Raw genomic sequence first — 22,688 nt, 5'->3', positions numbered from 1 at the left:
CAACTATCTTTATCATGCAAATAATCTTTCACATTATAATAGGCCTTAAGTGCTAATTTATTTTTTACAATACATGTAATTTTTTTACTTGGTAATATTTTAATATCATTTGGGAGTTTATTATAAAATATAAAGCAATCTACTTTAAAAAAATTTGCAATTTTACGGAGCCTAGTAAATGGAATTGCGTCTCTATGTTTGTTTCGAGTATTGACATTATGAACATAACAATTTTGTTTAAATTCTGGTAAATGTACTGTCATAATATCAGTTTATTTTATTACTATTTCTATATTTATTATTAAAAATTATTACATTATTATCTATAAAATATTTCATTTTATTTACATATGACTTAATAATTAATAACGCTATTTATATAAATAATAATAAAATAAAATTTAAATAATCTAACAAAATTAATTAATTACAAATAGAAAATATCATTAAGATCGTTATCGGCAGGTAAGGTGCCCATGAAGCTGGCAACGTTACCTCTTTGTATAGCCAAACTTATCCTTTGACAGAGGTACGTACCAGATCTTGTGTCACCTGTTAAATCGGTTCGACGCCCGGATAGCTCTTTTACGAGTTTTTGTGCCAATGAACCCCAAGGACCCATATTAATATATTTAGCCCCAATCTTATTACTTGAAAGTTGCTAACAAATTTATATCTTTCAAATATTGGATAATGGATATCATGAAAAAAATTATAACTATCGAAAAAAATTCAAAAAATCCATTGCTATTTAAAATGACGCTCTTAAGTGGGACAGCAGCTAAGTTTAACAAAATCACTTCAATACGCATTTCACCTCTACACGAGGCATCCCCAGGAGCTGTTGACACGCAAAATGCTGGAACGGTGAGTAGACTGGTAGAGTAGTGGAATCAACACTAAACATCATCATTTACAACATTTTAATTATAATTTATTTTTTAATTATGATTTATAAATCGATATGATTCCGATACGGCAAATATTTTCTTGTATATTAATTAATTCATTAATTAGCTACTAATAATAAGCGATTTTATACGCGTGCTAATAACATCAAACCCAGCTCTGAGTTGCGTTGGGTTCGTAACACATTTATAAATCAGTTTACGCACACTACTATCTACTCGTACTTACGAGACATCAGGCGGCATTTTCACGCTACTTAGATATTTACTTGTGGCTGTAAGGTCGTGAAAGAATTCGACAAGGCCAAAACAACCTTGGAACTCGCACTATGACAGAAGAAAGAATTACTTATTTACATTGTCTCATTATGTTTCTAGGTGTAATATGTACTTTTGTCTTGTTTATCTTAAACTTTTTATGCTTCTCCATCTTTGAGAACTTTTACTTTTTAAAATATATTTTGTGGATTTTAATTTGTAATCTCTAATTACATAGTTTAATGTTTTAAGACACAAGTAGCTACCTAATTAGCTTACACATCACTAAAGTACCTATTGGTGCTAATGTTACAATATTTAATTCACCTTAATGAGCTTATTATAAATTTACATTTAATTAAAAGTAAAATGTTTGCTTACTTTTCTATAATAATATAATTTCTATGTAATTAAACAGTATCCGAAAAGGTTTTGAATGGATGAATAAATCTATTATTATTTATAAAAGCGGTGGTGGTGCGCGATTGACAACCAACCGTTTTACTACCTCGAGGTTTCCGTGCGCACCAAGATATGTTTTCGTACCTAAATCGTAGAGTTACACACGCTTCATATAATATATGATCTCCATCGTGACTGATAATAAAAGCATCTGAACTATAACGTAACTCGACATAAGCTTCATGAAACCTGTCCTCCAGGCCCTTATAGTAGCCAGGCAGTAGTATATTAGAAATTACATCAAAAAGAATTCTAAAGGAATCAATTTTGAGAAAATAAATGCCTTTTATGCCTTATACCCTTTATCTAAAACATCGGACATGTTCTCCTTTTTTATGCACAGATTGGAAATAACATATCTCCAGACGACTATTGCTAATGGAATTAATTCATTTGCACTAGCTACTAAAATATTGAAAACTAATTGGAACTATCTTAGTTCCTCAAAGCAAATTTTTATAGTTTAACATTATAGTTATTCAAAACTTTAATAATATTTTTCTTACAATTTGGCCGAAGATGTTTGGACAGCCCTAACACAAGTTTCGGTAAATGTGGACTGCCAGTTGTAATCACCAACCAGCCTTAAGTTTTAGTCTAGTTCTTTGGTTTATAAATTACATAGTAAATTGTGTTCACTTTTATAGGTTTTTGAATAAATAAATAAATAGTTACTTTCTTGACTTGAATTTGGATATACGACATAGATAAAACCTTTGCGGCTAAGGTTTGAGGATATTATTTGACAAGATATGAATTTCTAATATTAACCTGTAGGTGCTCTTATTTTAGGGCTCGGTTTGTAGATTGGCGAATAATAATTATTCATTTGCTCCAAATAAATCTAAATAAGAGCGTAGTATAAATGTTAATTGCATTGCTAGACGACTGTCGTCTATAGGAACATTACATTGCTACGTACGTTTACATTGCTCTGGATATAGAGGGACTTGTGCAGCAATGGTATGCAAAGTGTTGGCAATATGAAAAAAATAAGAATCTCGTGGTGAAAAATTATCGCCATATAATATTACATTTAAAACAGCGCTTTAGTTATACTTACCGCGTTTAATGTGGCTATGTAACTATGGTTAGTTACATTGTTCGGAACAAAGGCAAAGAAGCTCGGATTAACCGTTATTGTGTTTCTTATATTTTTAGCATGCGTTGTTTTTTCTATTATTTACCTCGTAGTTATAATAATTATTTGCATTAAGATATTTTTACTCAAGCTTTTATATTATGCTGTATATATGTGCGAATGTCATATCTACCTTGGACAAACAATTCAGTTAGTTAGTTAATACCACAGTGTCTGAAGACGAAGGTTTTCAACCAGTGTGTGTTGCTAGTGATGACTTATAGTACGCAGACGTGGTCACTAACTAGACCTTATGAGAAAGCTCATAGTCGCTCAGAGGCCAATGGAGAGGGCTATGCTCGGAGTTTCCCTGCGAGATCGAATCAGAAATGAGGAGATCCGTAGGAGAACCAAAGTTACCGACATAATCCAAATGGTTGCGAAACTGAAGTGGCAGTGGGCAGGGTACATTGTTCGACGGACAGATGGCCGTTGGGGCAGTAAAGTCCTCGAATGACGACCACGTATTGGAAGACGCAGTGTTGGAAAGCCCCCCACAAGATGAACCGACGAGGTCTGGTCAAGATCACCGGAATACGAAGGTTAAGGGCAGCGCAGGACCGATTGTCATGGAGATCTTTGGGGAAGATGATGATTCGAATATCTGCGTGGAACAACTACTTGCGGGTTCAACAAAAAAAGGCATTTTGAAAATTGAGTGGTATGAATTCTAACGAGAACTTATTACCACTATAAAAAAGCGGTATAGTTTGTTACACGCATTTTTCTCGTTCCAGAGGCAGGTCAAATTAAAATCCATTCACAGCAGGCAAAACATATTATAATTTATGTAATTTTATCCCTTATTTTTCACTTTTAGAAAAATTATTTATCAAATGACTACCCTCGAGCTGATATACCATACTCAAGAATGCAGAGTAAACGGTTAGTTATAAAAAATAGGGACAAACAAAAAAACTTATCCCTTTTTTATAATTTTTCATAAACAATATAAAGACAGAGTCATTTAACGTCCCTCATAGACGCTGTAGGCTTGGATCCCCTTATATGCCTCGTTTGTCGATATCATAGAGGAAAGTTATAACAATAGATTCCAAGTGTATGATAGTTGGTTAAATTACGTAATATACGTGGGGCACTCAGAAAGTTTTGAGAGAGTAAAAAACCACCTTATATGTATAAAATAATTTTAGTAAATCTTTTCAAAGCGTTTAATATTTTTTGCATGAAACTATCCTTCTCACGCGAAGGTGTTCATGTAGAACGTGAGTCGAGAATGCCTCCAGAACCAATCTGCAATATATGCTGATTTTTTTCTCTAGTTCTTTATGTAATTCGTTTGTTTTCTTTATAAAAATTTCTCTGCAAGCATGTTTTCCTCGGTAACAGCTGTTGAAGGACGACCATTTCTTTCTGCATCCCCAAACGATAGACGACAGCGATTAAATTCATTGTAACAACGGTAGATGGTTGCTTGAAAAGGGCATACATCCATAATATATGCCATTCGATAATAGACTCGTCTGGTTTAAGACTATATTTGAAATCATCGCACGAAAATGTTCCCGACGCAGATCCATTTTTCAATGAGACACAATAATTCGATTGAGCTCTCAAGAAAACATGGAACGATATTTGAAATTTTGAACGTTAATCACATATTTCCAAATAATTACAATCAGCTGGGGCTTCATACGTAAAAACTTTTTTTCTTAAAACTTTCCGAATGGCCTTGTACAACGCTTTTCCCTCGATGTAAATAAATAAACCAAACAAAAAACGATCGTTGTCGTATATAAAGCTGAATTTGAGTTTTTAAAATTATATAAGCCATTAGGAGAGGCTTCTTTGCACAGGTTGGCAGCAAGGTTGGTACCACAGCGGCAACTTTTTGTGCAGTGAAGCAATAATGTGCAAGCATTATTGTGATTTGGTTTGGGCGCCGTAGCTAGTTAAATACTTGAATAACCTGACACCCTGATATGTCATTGACTAAATTATTTGTATTGCGAATATAATATTAGTATTTCTAAGTAAAAAAAATATAGATTTCGGATAAGCTTTTACTAATACATACACTAAAACCTTCTATGAAAAACGCTGCATCTTATGGCATAAGTATTATTCCGATTGGTTTCGTAGTTTTCGCAATATAACCGAACAAAAAAACGGCTCTCCATTCATTAGTATAAATACTGACGAACAATTGCGATGCGACACTCCAATCCCGAGTGCCACCACATTATGATGGGTATGGCGTATTACTTTCCATCTGGTGTCTTGCACGGCACTTTTTTCATTAAAAATCTGTATTGAATAACACATAATTAAACAAAAAGCAATATCGGTTTTATCTAGATGCTTATTGTTATTTTATTCCAAATAGCGGTGGTTTCTAGGTCGTATTTCCTGGCAGAGTGGTTGCTGTTGAATCTGATTCATAAGTTTTGGCTTCTGCCAAGCTTCTTCATTTAATAAGATCTGCCCATCTTGTGGGTGATCGGCAACGAGAACTTTCATCTATCTTGTCGCATTTGTCGTTTCAATGAGATTTAATTCTGGAAATGGCCTATCATCTTAAGGATTAACAATTGCATAACGAATGAAAGTTTCTGTTTAATTTGCTCTTTTTATATTTACGATATTCATTTCTTTAACTTCGTTAGTATTTTACCTATGATCTTGTCTTACATCTGAAATACTTTTATTCTTATCGTTAAAAAATACCGTTTCCGGAGCCATGGTACACTTTTTTATCAGCTGTACTTCATCAAAATAAACTTTCTGTTTAAAAATGTTTGCTATCTTATTAAAAAATAAAAAAAAAACCCATAATCAGATACAATTAAATAATAAATTTAAGTCTGTCTAAAATACACGGCGGAGATATTAGGTAACAATCGTACAAAAAATACAATAGTATCGTGTGTTTGATTTTTTTGTAGCCTATCGAAAAACCAACAAAGGGATATTTACGGAACTAATTACTTACGAAATTTTAATCACAAGCTTTTCAAATTCAAATTCAAATATTTTTATTCAAAATAGGATGTGACATCGCTTATTGAAAGTCAAAAATTACAACCCATTCCAAAATGAATGCCTCAGACCTGAGAAGAACGGGCGCAACAAACTCAGCGGGCTTTTAACGAATGTTTACAAAGTAATATTACAATATTACATTAAGAAAGTCATTTATGTTATAGTTATATATAGTCTTTTAAATAACGTTATACTTTTGTTTTGATCATTTTCTGGGATCTTGTTGTAAAAGCATACACATCGCCCCACAAAAGACCTACTAACTCGACTTAGCCGAGTAGTAGGCATTATAAGTTTATGTCTGTTCCTGGTGTTAACATTATGGTTATAACAGTTTCTAGCAAAGTGCCTACAAACATACATTAAACAGTTTACATGGCACTTTAAGTCAGGTTACTACATCGGTAGTAAGAAAAAGATATAGGTATTTATCACTCAGGATTTTACCTATTTCAAATTACACAAATAAAATTCGAAAACAAAATTTTATAAACGATGCGGGACTCGAACCCATGACCTCTCGCGTTCCGTGCGAGTGCTCTTCCAACTGTTTGAGTTTCGTATCGTCATAAAATCTTGTGTGCTTTGCTCAACTCTCAGGTTGTGGCTTCATCTACAGGATCTACTTTACAATTGATAACCTGCTCAACCCCAATATTTGCATATTAGGAAATTGACTATTATTAGTTTAATGTAAAATTCCCAACATTTTTAAGTGACTGACTGTGACATTCAAATTCTTCTTCGTTACACGTATTGGGACCAGTCATTATCTCAACGATTCCGCTTAGGCAGCAAGGCTTTGTAAAGCAAATGTGATTTGAATGAAATGTGGGGAGCACTTTTCTTTTCAGCAGGTATAAGTAGAATTGATGCAGTTTCTATGTCGACTGTGATTTAACTGTTATTCGTTTGTCATTCTTCACCAATTTTAATATTGAATTGCTATGAATAAATAGGTTACGTATACAAATTTGATTTGTACGAAAATTTTAAGACAATAACAACTGATTTATAAATGTGTTATGAACCCAACGCAACTGAATGTTGAGTTTGATCTTATCAGCACGCGTATAAAGTAGCTACTATTTATTTAAAAAATGTAACTTCGCACGCGCATCGAAAAATTATTACTTCATTAAGTACTTTAAGTAATTCTTTTAGCACATTTGCTAAAAGAATTATAGCTTCAAAACCTAAATTAGTTGCTATAAAATTAACTTTAAGTTCAATATTTGCCAAACGAGGAGTTGGTACTAAGCTCAATTCAGGTAGTTCACAAGTTTGTTTATGTAACAACCGCTGTACACGAAACTTCGAAGTTTAGTTAACGTATTTAGGATAATGTGCGTCACCTGTGGTGTGCCAATGGGAACGTTAATAGTTTAATACGACGCTGTCAATTTGTAATACGTGCTGCACATGTTTATGTTTTAATTTTTATTTATATTGAATTTGCCAGCGGGCGCCTTTGCACAGGATGCCGGCTAGATTATGGGTACCACAACGCATATTTCTGTATGTATCTCTTCATGTGTGTAAGCATTAGTTACTAACACTTTTTTTTATATCAACTGGCCCCGTCGACTGAATGTCGACGATTTGGCCAACGTCAAGGTAGAGAGATTTTTTATTTTTATTTAGCTGATTGAAGTATATAAAGAGCTGATTTAAAAGGAAATGATCGGTTGATATAGCTGTGGTTTTTTTGTGAACTGTAGAATAGGCAACAAGAGTTAGTAAGGTTAGTAATAAACACCCATAATATTAACTACCTTGTTAGTATCTAATATAAGTTTAAGGGAGAAATGTGTGAATTTAAGTGGGAATATTTGCCTAATAGAAGCGTAGAAAGTATGAAGGATAGAGATTACAATTTAATATTATTGCGGGAAATAAATTTGTAAAGAATCGTTATGAAAGGGGATGGCATAAAGTAAGAATAAAAGGGATAAAGTAAGAATGAAAGGGTTATCATCTGTTGATGGGGCGAGGGATATCCTTCGGTAGAAGGTCATATAAAGGAATTGACAAGTTAGGGCGATAGAAAAAAATATGTTCAAGAGTACCTTCCTCAAGGCCACATTTACATATAGAATGGTCCCTTACCCGGATCTTGGCCAAAAATACTGGGGAACAGAAAAATCCCAAGCGAAAACGTATGATGACAGAAGTGAAAAGTTTATTTTGTTTTTTTTTTTTTTGAGGAAAGAACCAGGGCTAGGAGGGGATAAAGGGTTGGATAGAACCATAGAATTTACTTTTAGTTTGTTTTGTGGTTTGCCATAAAGCATTCCATGAATCAAACAGAAAGAGTTTAGACATAGCGCGTAGATCTCGAGGAAAACAGTAACTAACACTTATTTAATCTTGTGCACAGTTTGACATACTAACATAGTACATTTAGACTTAATAAAAGAAACACACACACACACACACACACACACACACATACATCTTTAAGTAAGTTTGCTTATTATGAATTATAATGTATAAGCTTTCGGAAGGGCCTAAACTCTGCAACTCATGGCATCCTACCGCAGATGGTAGGGCACAAAACATTCTGTACTATATCTTATAAGACTTCAATAAATGATTATTATTACTACTGTGTTTCGGTCTGAAGGGCGCTGTAGCTAGTGAAATTACTGTGCAAATGAGACTTGACATTTTATGTCTCAATGTGACTTGACACCTTATGTCTCAATGTGACTTGACACCTTATGTCTCAATGTGACTTGACACCTTATGTCTCAATGTGACTTGACACCTTATGTCTCAATGTGACTTGACACCTTATGTCTCAATGTGACTTGACACCTTATGTCTCAATGTGACTTGACACCTTATGTCTAAATGTGACTTGACACCTTATGTCTCAATGTGACTTGACACTTTATGTCTCAATATGACTTGACACCTTATGTCTCAATGTGACGTGCGCTGTATTAACGCTCAGATTTTTTTTTAATCCTGAGCTGCACTGCATTGTAACTCAATTCAATTTTCAATTCAATTTATTTATTAAGAGATTATTAAAATAGAAAATAAGAATAATAATAATAATACAAGCTTTAGTAAAAAGCTAGTTAACACTGTACCTGAACTAGTTAAACCTGTGTTTCAGGCGTAAAGAGCTTATATTAAAACTAAATAATCACAAAAAAGAGAAACTTAATAAAGTAAAAAGGTATAAATTATTTTAATGGTATAGATTATATAATAATTAATGGCCAGGGCGTATCAATCACCAACAGCTGAACATCCTACTCGTCTCACCCCTTATTGTAAAAAAATGCGATACACGCATTGATTAAACTAAGTGCGGCTCGAATCATCGACGATCGAGTTGATTCTTTGAAATTACCTAAAGATATAATCTCTCTGCATCTTCTACTGACTATATTACGGGGAGTTTTCGGGGAATTGTTCAGGTTGATTCCAGCAGCCGAATTTCACCACCGGATATTACCTATGTCAAATTGTGAATGAAGTTCCACCCACATCATAAACATATTTGGCTTTCTATAACCGCGTGGTTTTCGACAATCTTTTTGCCTCGCAAAGTGGCTGAATTTGTGGGCTCAATTACTGGCTGCAGTATTTCCTATAAATAAATATTGCTATTTTGTATTATATTTGATTTCAATTTAAAATATTTTGATTTAATCTTACATTAGTTACATTATTTACTGTAACAGCTAATGAATGATGTGTAACCCAGTAAATAATCTATACACTTATTGAAAAATTATGACGGGTACTCACGATATACATTGTATCAATTTGGTGCCGATATTTCAATCCAATTGCTTGAATCGTGGTCGCGGCGGAACTGCGGAGACGGCGAGTAACTCTTGACACATTGACACTAATAGTACATCAATCTGTCCACGTGGCGCCTAATTCGTTTTAGCTCCCTAAATCACGACACACACTACTGACGACGTCCAAACTTTCGAGTCTTTTTGTTTCATTTGAACTGCAGAGTGAGACCACGGGATTCCATGTTTGCGCTAGTCTAAAACCATCATCCCTATTAAAATTCTTAGGAAGTTTTCTCATTTCGATAGTTTCTCACAAAAGCCGTGGGATGTATTGGCGTTCAGCAGAAATCACCCGAGGGTTATGCAGCTTGATCCAGTAGTTGGTACCGGCTTTAAGCACTGTTCGGCTATTGAAAATCTATATACACATTTAGATATATTTTTTCATTTTTTGTAAGAAGTTTATGTATTAGTGTGTGATTGGTGGGATTCTGAATAAATAAGTAATGTTCAGATCTTCTCGCATGGAGCAGACTCCACCTTTAAGGACGACAACGCATCTCTTAACACTTGATATTTTGAAAGGCTTTTACACATCCTATCACCTGAACCTCTTTGTGCCGTTTCATATAAAGAGATGTAAGCTAGGAATAAAAAAAAACAGTATTTTCAAAAACATAGGCAGTTTCGCAATAGACGAAACACCATAAGAACCGAACCACCAGACGCAAGTATAACACGAAAATAAATTTCAAATCCGTTCATAAACATACAAATAAATAGTAGTTAAAAAAATAAAAAACACGCTTTTTATGAAAGGCATAAAAAGGCATAAAGGCATTTATTTTCTCAAAATTGATTCCTTTAGAATTCTTTTTGACGTCATTTCTGATAACTACTAGATACTACTACCGCTTCGGAAACAAAATGTATGGAAGACCGAACTAAAAAATTGAAAACTTTTCCTACTTTTTGTATGGTTTATTTATAAAAGCGAGTTTTTTTTAACCTATTATTTGCATCGTTGAATTAAAAATTCTCTTTGGCATTCGAAAATTTCTTAATATTAGATAAATCGGTTAAAGATAATGGTTGAAATTTAAAATTAACGTCAACAGCTGCCTTATCGACGATAAATGAAAATTATATAAATTAATAAAAATATTATTTTGCAAATTGATGTATTGTCATCGGTCCAAAGTTAAATCTACAAAGTTGGAACGAAATCTGGCCAAATGAGTCGATTACAAACAAACACACATATAGGTGAAGCTAATAAAAAGCGTGTAAAAATACAGTCAAATTCAGAATCTTCAACTTTTTATAAAGTCGGCCAGAAAGTGAATGAATGAATGCCGGCGCCTAAAGTTTATTGTGAAAATAAAAATCAGTAAGTGAATACTTTGGAGTAACTATAACACAAAATAACAAAAGAGATCAAACTCGAAGGCAGATAATCTTGTCAATCTAAAACTTTAACTCGGCTTTCCAGTAATTTTTATTTTAAATGGCCATTACATGGATTCATTCAACCTCTTTTGTTTCGAATATAAACTTCAGTGAACGAATTAATACTTTTTGAATTGAGAACTTTGTTTTTATTATAATTCTTAAATAAATACTTTTTGATGAATCATAACTGATTGTAATTATCACTGATTTTGCATTGATTATTTGGCAAATTTAATTGTAGGTGATAGTGACTAATGAATCATTTTACTGGAAAGACAGCGAAACGTGATAATATATAAATTAATAATGATCTTTTTTATTTCAATGTAGGTTACACGCGTTTTAATGTATGTTATTTAGATATGTGATAAATTCGTTATTTAATCAATAGAAGATACTATACCCTACTCAAAAACTACTACACCAATTGTTGTGCTGTTTTCATCAATGGATAGCGTGATTCTCGAGGAAGGTTTGAGTTTATAATTTGTTTATTTTTTGTATACATTCACGATTTTTGTTGGAGGTGTCGGAAAAAAATAAGCCGTCTTGAAGCTTTCAACGAAAACGCTATCTAAACCCATTGAGATATAAAATAATGTATGGTAGAATTGTGTATCTCACATAACTCTACAGAATAGTCTGCGATGGTATATGTCTATCTCTTAAGGATAACATACTCTATCCATTTTAATACTTTAAAAACTAACAATTACATAAAAAGCGGTAATGTAAAAGATGCTAACATGAATACGATATTAATCCTAATCAGTTTATCACTACATAACATAAAATTATTAATTCCCGCAGGCTTTAGACAACATTATTCCCAAATATGGGAAAATACTGGGCTAGCATGCGTTGCCTTACACGTATAGATTACCCCCCTTATTCATAATAGTCTTCTAACTTAAAGCATTGCTAATTCTCACTCTGTTTTCTTCTATTGACCTAAGTCAGAATGAGAAAAAACACTCCTAAGTAGCTGTTTAAAGTTAGCGGACCATTATGAATAAGAGGGTACGAGTAGACGTATAAATTATCTAAATTGTTAACACTTCGGGCGGACTACTTGAGGCGGGAAGCGGTGACACGAAAGTTGACGCTTTCCGCCCAAAGGGGATAAAATTTTAAATCCCTAGGAACTAAAAATGATTCGAAAATGGAATGTGGATTTGGTACGATAGATTTTCAATCAAAAATATCAATCACAACAAGTAAAAGGCTGAATACTTAAATGTTTAAGAGAAAATTAAAAAAAAAGCGCTTGTTTGCATTCAGAATTCATTTGGATGAAAAGTCTATTGGAGTTTCGCAAATTAAAGCCAAAGAAAACTCAATAACTACGATATATATATTAGAGATCTACCAATTGTTACAAGTAACGCCATCTGTTGTTCAAATTTCAGACATTCTGCGTGGTATCGAAGCGGTTCAGGAAGAACTACATCCATCGCTTCACGGCAACCCGGTCCCTGTTCTGGTGGTCTCCATGGTCTCCTGTGCGTCGGGCCTGCGTCTATCTCTCCACCAACCAGTACTTCGATTACTTCGTCATGGCTACTATCCTGCTCAATTGTGTCTTCCTCGCCATGTCGGAAACAATCGAAGAGGCTGAGTAAGTATTCACATGAATATACAAATTAATAAAATAAAGCTCTATTTTTACTGACTTCAAAATAGGAGGGATTCTCAATTCGTCTGTTTTTTTTAATATTTTTTACCTCAGAACTTTCGATTTTGATAATTCTTTTGTAATTTGATTCTAGTGCTTCCCGTGTGGTCCCATTGTAGTTGTAATTCTAGTTACATTTAATGCTATTTTTTCGAGTCGGTGTCACCCACGGTAGCTTTGTAACTATATACATAGTTGTAGGAAGGTAGTAGGTGAGATGCGCTTGTGTCGCACGCGCAACTTGACAAGGCGAGAGATGACGGTGGAGCCGCGGCGGGAGGACACCGATTCCAAAAATAACAATAATTGTAACGAGAATTAGATTTTATAAAAATATGCAATTATTTTTTACTTTTTAGTGCATATTATATCTATTGTTTTGGAAAAGCTTCTTTTAAGTCAGTTTTTTTGTTGATCTTTTTTGTTTATGACCAGCTGTTTGTTACGTAATGGTTTATAAAAAGAATCTTCGAATTAGAATCCATTATCTAGTCTTATGACATTGGCAAAATCTATAATTCGTGAATTTTCGTGAAAAATAATCATGTTCTAGTCTCAGGCTGTCCGATCACTTAGATATTCAGCTGTGGAGTAAAAGTATTTAGGGCAGAGCCATTTTTTTATAAAACATTTAAATTTATTTATAGATAATTTTTGGACAGGGGCTGGGACATTATTATAAAAGTGTCATTTACCCTTAAAGCTATTATGTATCTTATCTCCCTTATTTCTAGTGTTATAATAATGAAAATCACTATTAAGAGCAAAAAGGTGACGATTTTCGTTAACTTATATTAAATTTTCATAAATGTACTAACAATGAATAGTTTTAATATTTATTTCTTTAAATTTTTCTTTGAGAGACTGTCTATAATAACCAAGCTGATATATAGCACGAATAGCTCTCTTTTGTAGTGCAAACACTATATCAATGTCAGCAGCATGACCCCACAGTAAAATATCGTACGTCATGATGCTGTAAAAATAACTGAAGTACACTAACTAATCTAGCGGTCGCAACATTCGTGTACTCTCTAATCTTGTAAATGGCATATGCCGCAGAGCTGAGTCTATCTGCTAGTTGGGCAATATGTGGACCCCACTGAAACTTTTTATCTAACGTGATACCCATGAAGACCGTAGTGTCCACAAGTTCCAATCTCTGTTCATTTATAAGTACGTTGGTTTGTACCTCCGCTGTTTTTGGTGTAATGAACCGTAAACACTTTGTTTTTTTACTGTTTAAGTGGAGATTAGCAGGTTTCCATAATCTAGCCGGCCGTGGCATCCTTTGCAATGGAGCTTTCCATTGGTAAATGTATTAATGTTTCATTAAATTATGTACAAATATAGATAGCCTGTGTGCGCCACTTAAAATTCATAAATGCATTGATTGAAAATGAAATGCCGTGCTTAGATAACTGTTGCCACATGAGTCGAACAAGACGTAGCAAGATTTACGGTCAATGCGTCACTTGGACGGTATGCCCAGTTGGTAAGAGCGCTCGGACGGGACACAAGAGGTGTGGGTTCAAGTCCCGCATCGTCCATATACTGGCATATTTAATTACATTAAACTTGTGGAAAAGTGCTTTTAAAAGAAACTGTTAAAATCACTGTGATACAAACTTTGTTCAATTATTGATAGTTTAATTAAGTAATAAAAGTTCTGTTTCGGAGAAAAAACAGGACCCAATTAGCCAAAATGTTTTTGATTGAAGTAATTCTGAGAGCTTGCTCAGAAATTGTTTGAAAATAACAGTTTTCTGAGAATTCTCGCATCAAAGAATCTTGGTAAAATTAATTTGATGTTATAAATGACACAAAGAAGTTGTTATGTAACACTAATTGCTCATTTAACTGTGTTTTTTCAAGTCACTGAGCAAGAAACAGTAGGAAATATTCACAATAATTATTTGAGCAACAAATATAAATCGCCCCTTCCAAAATTTATCAGAAAACATTCACAGCAATCATAAATGGAAATAAATTGAATAATACAGAGGATATTTAAAATTTATTAACAAATATGATATGTTGCATTGAATATTCAATATTTAGAACGGGACCAACGCTATTCGGATTATGTGTTGCTTGTGTGGATATATTCAAAACTTTAGCATTTTTAATTCTGTTTACATTATTTTTTAAAGTGAAATTTCTTTAAAATCGTTGTGATTGTAACTCGATGAAACGAAAAAGCGAGACGATAGAGACACAAATAAATATTATAGGAATAATTATACAGTGATTTGGTACCAGGCGATCATAATTGATGAAGAGATTGTCTTACGTATGACGCGACTATACCTTAATGTCTTCTGACGTCATGCGACGTCATAGACACCCGGAGAACATAAATATGGTAGAAGTGATAGTGATGTCTTTCATGTGTAGTATCATGTACCAGGACTACATATAAGCTGAGAGGTTCATGCACAGTGCACATCTTAAAACTATTATACAACAGCTGACCATCGTGAAGCCATAATTTTTGATGGTTTCAATTCCACCACGTGTGAATTCCATTGTAACTATGTATGTATGTAATCGCACATTACAACATAATTTTCATGAACTTGAAGGACCCGGCAAAGAAAATTTGTACTTCTATGTGGCACTGAGAATAAAACTATTTCATAACTTTACCTAGCTTAGTGTCCTTATCACAAATAAAGAAGTCGATTAATTTTGTAAAGTCCTTTAATAGCCCCGTGGATTTTCCTCATAAAAATGTAATTAATACAGTATGTATTTTTACAAAATTGCCTTTGCTTATTTAAATACTTCTTAAATTTTTATTAATTAATCAAGAGATTATCAATCCTACTTATTATCTACTATATTATATATTACTATATGTATATATGTATTACTTATTACTAAAATATAATCAACTAATTTAACATTACTTTCTCAGTAGTACCGCAAGTTTTTCATTTTTTGAACATTAGTTGCATCTAGCTGATACCCGCGACTTCACCGCGTAGACACTTAAAGGCACGAAGTGCTTACAAAAATCGTTAATTCATTAATAAACTTAAATAACTTTATATTAAATGAAAATATCGCAATAACGTCCTTTTAGACAAGGTCAAGTGTGTAAGGAATAAAATGTAGAAGACTTAATTGAAATATATCCAGTAGTATTTCCGTGATACGCGTACAAGTGCAGACCTCTATCATACTATCACTTATACATTTTTAAATTATTTTTTTTAAAACATAGAAATTATTACCTTTTAATGTACCTGCTTTTTACATAAGAATGTTATTTGCGCCTATAATTGAGGTAGCACTTAAATTGTATTTGTGTCTATATTTTTTGCATGAATTAGTGTATACTTTGTTGATGCAATAAATAAATAAATGAATATAGATTATAAATTAAAAAACGTTAACATAAATTTGCAACGCGTAATTATGACATTAATATTATAATGGGCTCCTATATTGTAACGAGCAATGTGATAAGTATGGTTATAGTGTTTTTTTTATTAACGCGAAATTTAGACGTTTAAATAAAACACTTTTTAAAGGATTAAAATGCGTGTATTTTTAAGATAGATATTGCGTAAAAAGAAGATTTTTATTATTATTTTAGTTAACTCAAGACGTTCGAGATATTTCCTAATGAGACTCAGCTAATTTGAAAACACAGTTACAATTACACGCATTTTAATCCTTTAAAAAGTGTTTCATTTAAGTATGGTCATCACAAAAGTAAAATGTTAAATCCTGAGACTTATCGCGAAAGTTGAATGTGATAAGTTTGGCAACGGTTAGTCTGTGATTATACTTGGCGTTCATTAACGCGGCTGAAATGAATTATGGAGACGAGACTAGTTGCTTTAGTAAGCCGGCAAGTGTTATTTACGCTGTTGTTTTGTTACGTTAATAGATTGCAGTTAAAATGTTATGTTAAATGTTAAAAGCATAGATAATTTATACACCTGGATAGAGCCTGTTGCTGCTAGATAACAGGCCAGGTTTATGAGTGTGACAAGCTACGTCTTACATTCGCGATTTGTATGTTGCTTTATGTTAGTGTGCTTGCTATGCATTGCTCAAAATAGAGGTCAGTGTCAACCGGCGTTTTTCCGTTTTCACAGCTGTCAAAGTCTATCAAGACTTAAAAATTATCTAAGGTTAAAAGATTGCATACACCAACATTAATATTCTATTAATTTTCCGTCATGCTTTCTTTTTCTAGCATTTATGTAATTAAATACGATATGCATTTATTGCGCAATCGTACACAAAAATGACAATTTTTGTTACATATAAAACATAACATTTCAGAAGTATTACAATTATTTTATATTAAAATGTTTATCTGTGAGAAAAATCAACTTTCATCCTTAGCTGTAAAAATATTTCACGGCTGAGATTCGATCCCTCGACCTCGTGGTGTTTCGGCTTCGCAATCACAATAATCAAAATAAGTTGAAATAGCCGAACTATAATTAGTTAGAAGTATAAATCTTTCATATCCATAACTTTAATGACTGTCTTACGAATTTTCGATCAGGCCATTTGTCCTGACGCGTATTTAACATTTTATAACCATCCCAAGAAGAGTCAATGCCACTAAAAAAATTTTTACTTTAAAGAAATTAAATAGGGATTTTTTAAATTTTTTTCATTCACCGCCCAGTCAAATCTACTCCAGTTTTATAACTCTTTCTCTCTCTGCGGTCTTTCTCTTATAACTGATCTTAGTAATCATCAGCTGGGGATGCTGGTGCTGTGTTACTTCTTATGATCTGCCTCAATCGGTGCCTTTCCATTCCATTTCTGACAACCCAGCAGAACTTATTCGAGTGGCCCTTTCACTTGATCGCTACATCTGGTAGGGGACCATCTCCGTCCATCGTTTTCCCAACTACGATCAGCTTTTCAATGCTCTCATCCTTATTTTGTCACCGAAATTTGTGAGAATTCTCTGCTGACAGATTGTAGAAAGGTTTGGAGATTGAAGCTTCGAAAGCATCAATGAATTGAGCGCTTGGGTATCGAGGGTATCTGTATGCGTCTGCTTTTGCTGTCAAGTCTCCGAAACAGCTTCTGCATATTTTCTACAGCCAGGAGGACTGTTTTATCGGCATATGAGAGATTTGAGATCCGTTTTTCACCAATGCGAGATCCCCTGTCCCTGGTTTCAAGTATGATAAATTTGCCATGTTGAACTGTTCTATAACTGTAAGTAGGTAAAAATTTTGTGCCATGCTTAAGCTATGAAGCACGCGATAAACATTTAATTGCCTAAATAAACTTTTCCCATAAAATCGACGAACAAATTTCTTGGGAAACTTTCTCAATTAATTCGAATCAGAGTCAAAATGTGAAACGAGAAATCTTCTCTGATACTATAAAATTAACGTGTATATAGAACAGAACATCATATTGCCTTACTTTTAATGTACTGCTGCCTTCGTTTGAGTTGGTTTCTATGTATATCAAATTTGGTGAGTTTTCTTGAGTGTAAATCCAGTTTTGCCTCGTGGATAGGCGAAACACGAAGCTCACAAAATTTGGATAATTAAGTATTTCCGCTAATGAACGCCTTATTCAATAAAGTTTCTTGAATTCTATAAACTGATTTTGTTATTTAGGATATACTTTCTTTTTCGATTTTTTCTTCACTAAGCTCCCATACCATAGAATGTCGGTCGGTCGGATATTAGTACATATTATTACATATTTACAAAAGACATCCTGCAAACACATACATATCATTTTCTGTAACGATTTTTGTCGTATAGCCATTTGTGAAATACCATCTACTACTCATTGAAAAGAAGTATGGTTTGGCGATTTGTGGTCATTATCATCAGTGCCACTTGACAAAATTATACTTTCTTTTTACAAATAATATTTTTTTGTTAAAAAGAAATTCGAGGCATCCTCAGGACGTGTTGTCTCGTCATCGTGCCAGATTTTGGCGAAACACGTGTCGAATTATTTAAAGACAAATATTGGTGGAATTAACACTAAAAAAACTCAAATCATTCGGATACAAAAATCAAATCTTATTCGAGAAGTCTAACTCATAGATCCCCTCGTCAGATTGAAATTTAGCAGAAAGTGCGTGGATTGTTGTTGAAATTCATCGTTAAACGTTTTTTTTTTTTAAATAATAAGCAAGTTTGTGATTGAAGATTATCTTATATCCTATTCCAGTTCCGGTTCCCATTTTCGCTTATGTTCCCAACATATTATATGAATCTTACTTCGAGGAAGATTGCTATGGCAAACTAAACCTACTATTGGTATAGTTATAGCTCAACGACGTGAATATCAGTTTATCACAAATCCCGCGGGAGCCACGGATTTTTCCGGGATAAAATGTAGCCTATGTCCTTTCCCAAGCTCTAGTCTATTGCTGTACCAAATTCGTCAAAATTGGTTCAGTAGCTCGAGCGTAAAACAGTAACAAACGAACAACAGCGCTGAAGGCTGAGTTGTGTGTGTTACCACACACACTAATACACGAATGTCACCAAACCCTGGAGCAAGTTGCCTCTTATAAACAGGTAACTCTGCAATGGATCAAGGGACATAGTGGTTCGTTGGGTAATGATGCAGCGGATGAGCTTGCAAGGCGGGCATGTGATCCTGGAATGTGCGGGGGTGGCCAACCAACGGGCAAAAACCTTAACCAATACGAGGTCGCTCCAAGAAGTCTGTGAACACCCCAGGAATGTTCTGAACTTCTGGAAGGAGCTGGGCTGGTTGGAGTAACTGGCCATTACTGCACGCAAAATGGACCCATGCTAGTGGTTTAATTGCGGAAACAAATCCTATACCATAACATACCATACCAGTAACAAACGAAGTTACATTCACATTTATAATATTAGTAGGGATTTGACACACCAGTACTGCACAAGTCCCTCACTATCCGGGGCGTTGCAGGCGTAGGTAGCAATGTAATGTATAATTTCATTGACTTTTAGTCTAATATTTTCCATTTACTGTTACTTATGAGAACTTTAAAATAATTTAATTATTACACACACACACATACTCACGCCTTGTTCCCGTCGGGGTAGGCAGAGACAATAGAATGCCATTTGCTTCTATCCTTACACACCTCACGCGCTTCCTCTACATTCATTACTCTTTTCATACATGCTCGCCGGTTGCGGGTGCTTCGGACCTCTCCTTTTCTCAAAACGTCCCCAATTTGATCGACGAATGTTCTACGAGGTCTCCCGCGACCGGCTTGCCCACACACACTTGCCTTATATATTTGATGCGTCATTCTTTCTTCACTCATTCGCTCCACATGTCCAAACCATTTAAGCATTCCTTTTTCAGTCCTTGTCACAACATCCTCTTTCAAACCACAGCGCGCTCGTATTACCGCATTCGGAATTCTATCAGTCAGTCTTACCCCACACATACTACGCAGTGATCGCATCTCAACTGCGTTAATTCTGCTTTTATGCTTCTTCTGCCATACCCAACTCTCACTTCCATACATTAACGTGGCGACAAGCACTCCATTATGTACAGCCATTCGCGCTTCTATTGGCACAGTCTTACCGTTTATAAAGGCATGCAGCGCTCCATTCACACAATTTCCCGCAGTCACTCTCCTTTCAATATCACCTTCAAATCTTCCGTCTCTTGTAAACATGCTACCCAAATATACGAATTCTGTAACTTGTTCTACCCTTTCATCTTCAATCGTGATAGTACACTCAGTCAACCTTTCATCCTTCTCAAATACCATCACTTTCGTCTTTCTTGCATTTACTTTCAAACCTCTCTCTTTAAAGCTCCCGTTCAAACAGTCAATCATTTGTTGCAACTCATTTACCGATGATGAAAAAATGACTTGATCATCGGCGTACAAGAGGCACTTAACACACAACCCTTCCATATTGATTCCACATTGCATTTCTCTCACATCATTCATGCATCTATCCATGAATAGGTTGAACAACCAAGGCGACGCTACACAACCCTGTCTGACACCTTTGGAGATATCAAACCAGCCCGTATAGGCACCATTAACACGAACACAGGCTTGAGAATCCCTGTACAGAGATTTCAGAGCCCTTATCAGAAAATTGTCCACCCCATACATAGATAAGACCTTCCATAATTCCTTTCTATTCACCCTATCATATGCCTTTTCCAAGTCTATGAACGCGCAATATACTTTCTGGTTTTTTTCCAGACATTTTTCAGTGATGCAGCGTAAGGAAAAGACTTGATCCGTACATCCCATTCCCTTCCGAAATCTCGCTTGCACATCCCATACCTTGTCATTAGTCACATTCATTACTCTTTCAATCAATATTCTGGCATACACTTTTCCAACAACACTAAGAAGGCTGATCCCGCGATAATTTTGACATTCCTGCTGCGAGCCTTTGCCTTTATAAATTGGGACAATCACTGCCTTCGTCCAATCGTCTGGAACTTGGCCCTGTTTCCAACATAAATTAAAAAGGCGATGCAGCAGGCTCACTATTAGTCCATCGCCAGCCTTCAACATTTCAGTCGTCACTCGATCATACCCAGCAGACTTTCCCGACCTCATACCTCTTTACGCTTTCATAATTTCATCCAAACCTATTTCATCACTCGGGTCCACAAACATATCTATTATCTCTTCTTGCTCTTTTTCACTTACATCTTTCTCGTATAAGCTCTCAAAATAATTCTTCCAGCACTCTAGTATCATACTTTCTTCATGTATGACCTCACCTTGTTCATTCCTAATCAGTTTCATAGATGAATTTATATTTGTTCCCCGCGCTTCTTTCACGAGTTTCCAAAACAGTTTTATATTATCTCGGAAATTTGCGCCGAATTGTTCCTTATATTTCACCTTTTTCTCATTCCTTTTCTTCTCTATACATTCTTTAACTTTCGCTTTCACGCATCTATATTTGTCCTTGATTTCTTTAACATTATCTTCATTCATACCGCCACTCACTCTATTTGTTGCTTCTATTGCCAAGACATCCAGCCATGCTTTTTTCTTTTCCTCAACCATTCTTCTAGTTTCATCATCCCACCAGTCGGCATTTTGGCATTTCTTGCGCCTTCTTTTACTCACACCGCATACATCATCAGCACATTTAATAATGTTGGTTTTAAATACCGACCATACATCATTCACACTTTCCTCATTAACATCACTCCAGCTTTTTTCTAGCCGTTCACTCAATTGCTTTTTATACATCTCTTTTACTTGCTGATCTTTCAATCTTTCCACTTTTATACGTTCTAATTCAGTAGTTGACCCTTTTGATCTGTGCCGCCAGCGCTTAAACAAACCACTTATTCTGCTAATTACCAAATAGTGATCTGTGCCGACATCTGGTCCACGATAGGCTCTAGTATCCACTAGTTTCATTTTTATTCTTTCATCGACTATCACAAGATCTATCATACTCCTTAACACAACATTGCCTTCCTTCTTTTGCCACGTGTACATATGTATCATCTTATGCTGAAACCACGTATTCATCACAGACAGACCCATCTCCACACATATATCTAACAAGTATACGCCGTTGTCATTCACACTCTTATCCCCAAACGTCCCAAGCACATTTTCATACCCATCACGCTTCACTCCAACCCTTGCATTGAAATCTCCAAGCATGACAATACGTTCATTCAACTTACGCAATAACAAAACTTCTCTCGTTTGTTCCCAAAATTCTTCTCTTACCGCCTTACTATGGGAAGAGTCCGGAGCGTATACACCTACCAAAAATAGAGGTGTCAGACCTACTTTCAGTCGGACCCAGATAAGGCGGGGACTTACGCACTCATACTCTCGCATGCATTCTGCCATTCGCTCTGAAAGAAGTATACCGACGCCTTTACTGCCATGTTCTTCATCTGGAACTCCTAATTTATGGTTTAATTATTAAGTTAGAAATAAGTAAGAAAAGAAATACAAATTTTTTACTCAAACTTTTTTTTTAACTTTTTAATGCATAGTTTATTATTTTGGAATAGCTTTTTTAAGTCGCTTTTTTTTTTGTTAA

General features: G+C 34.6%; 1 protein-coding gene across 1 annotated transcript in view; it reads left to right on the top strand.

Moving 5' to 3' along the window:
• Nucleotides 1-22,688, top strand: part of LOC126977822 (sodium channel protein 60E) — a 246,528-nt gene that overhangs the window by 149,662 nt on the left and 74,178 nt on the right. Inside the window, exon 3 of the mRNA XM_050826433.1 lies at nucleotides 12,401-12,609. Within this exon, the coding sequence (XP_050682390.1) occupies nucleotides 12,401-12,609 (209 nt within the window). The remainder of the gene's footprint in view (nucleotides 1-12,400; nucleotides 12,610-22,688) is intronic.

This window comes from Leptidea sinapis, chromosome 46 (assembly GCF_905404315.1).
Source record: "Leptidea sinapis chromosome 46, ilLepSina1.1, whole genome shotgun sequence".
Classification (NCBI taxonomy): Eukaryota; Metazoa; Arthropoda; class Insecta; order Lepidoptera; family Pieridae; genus Leptidea; species Leptidea sinapis.
The sequence above is the reverse complement of the archived record's forward strand: the minus strand, read 5'-3'. Positions and strand labels throughout refer to the sequence as shown.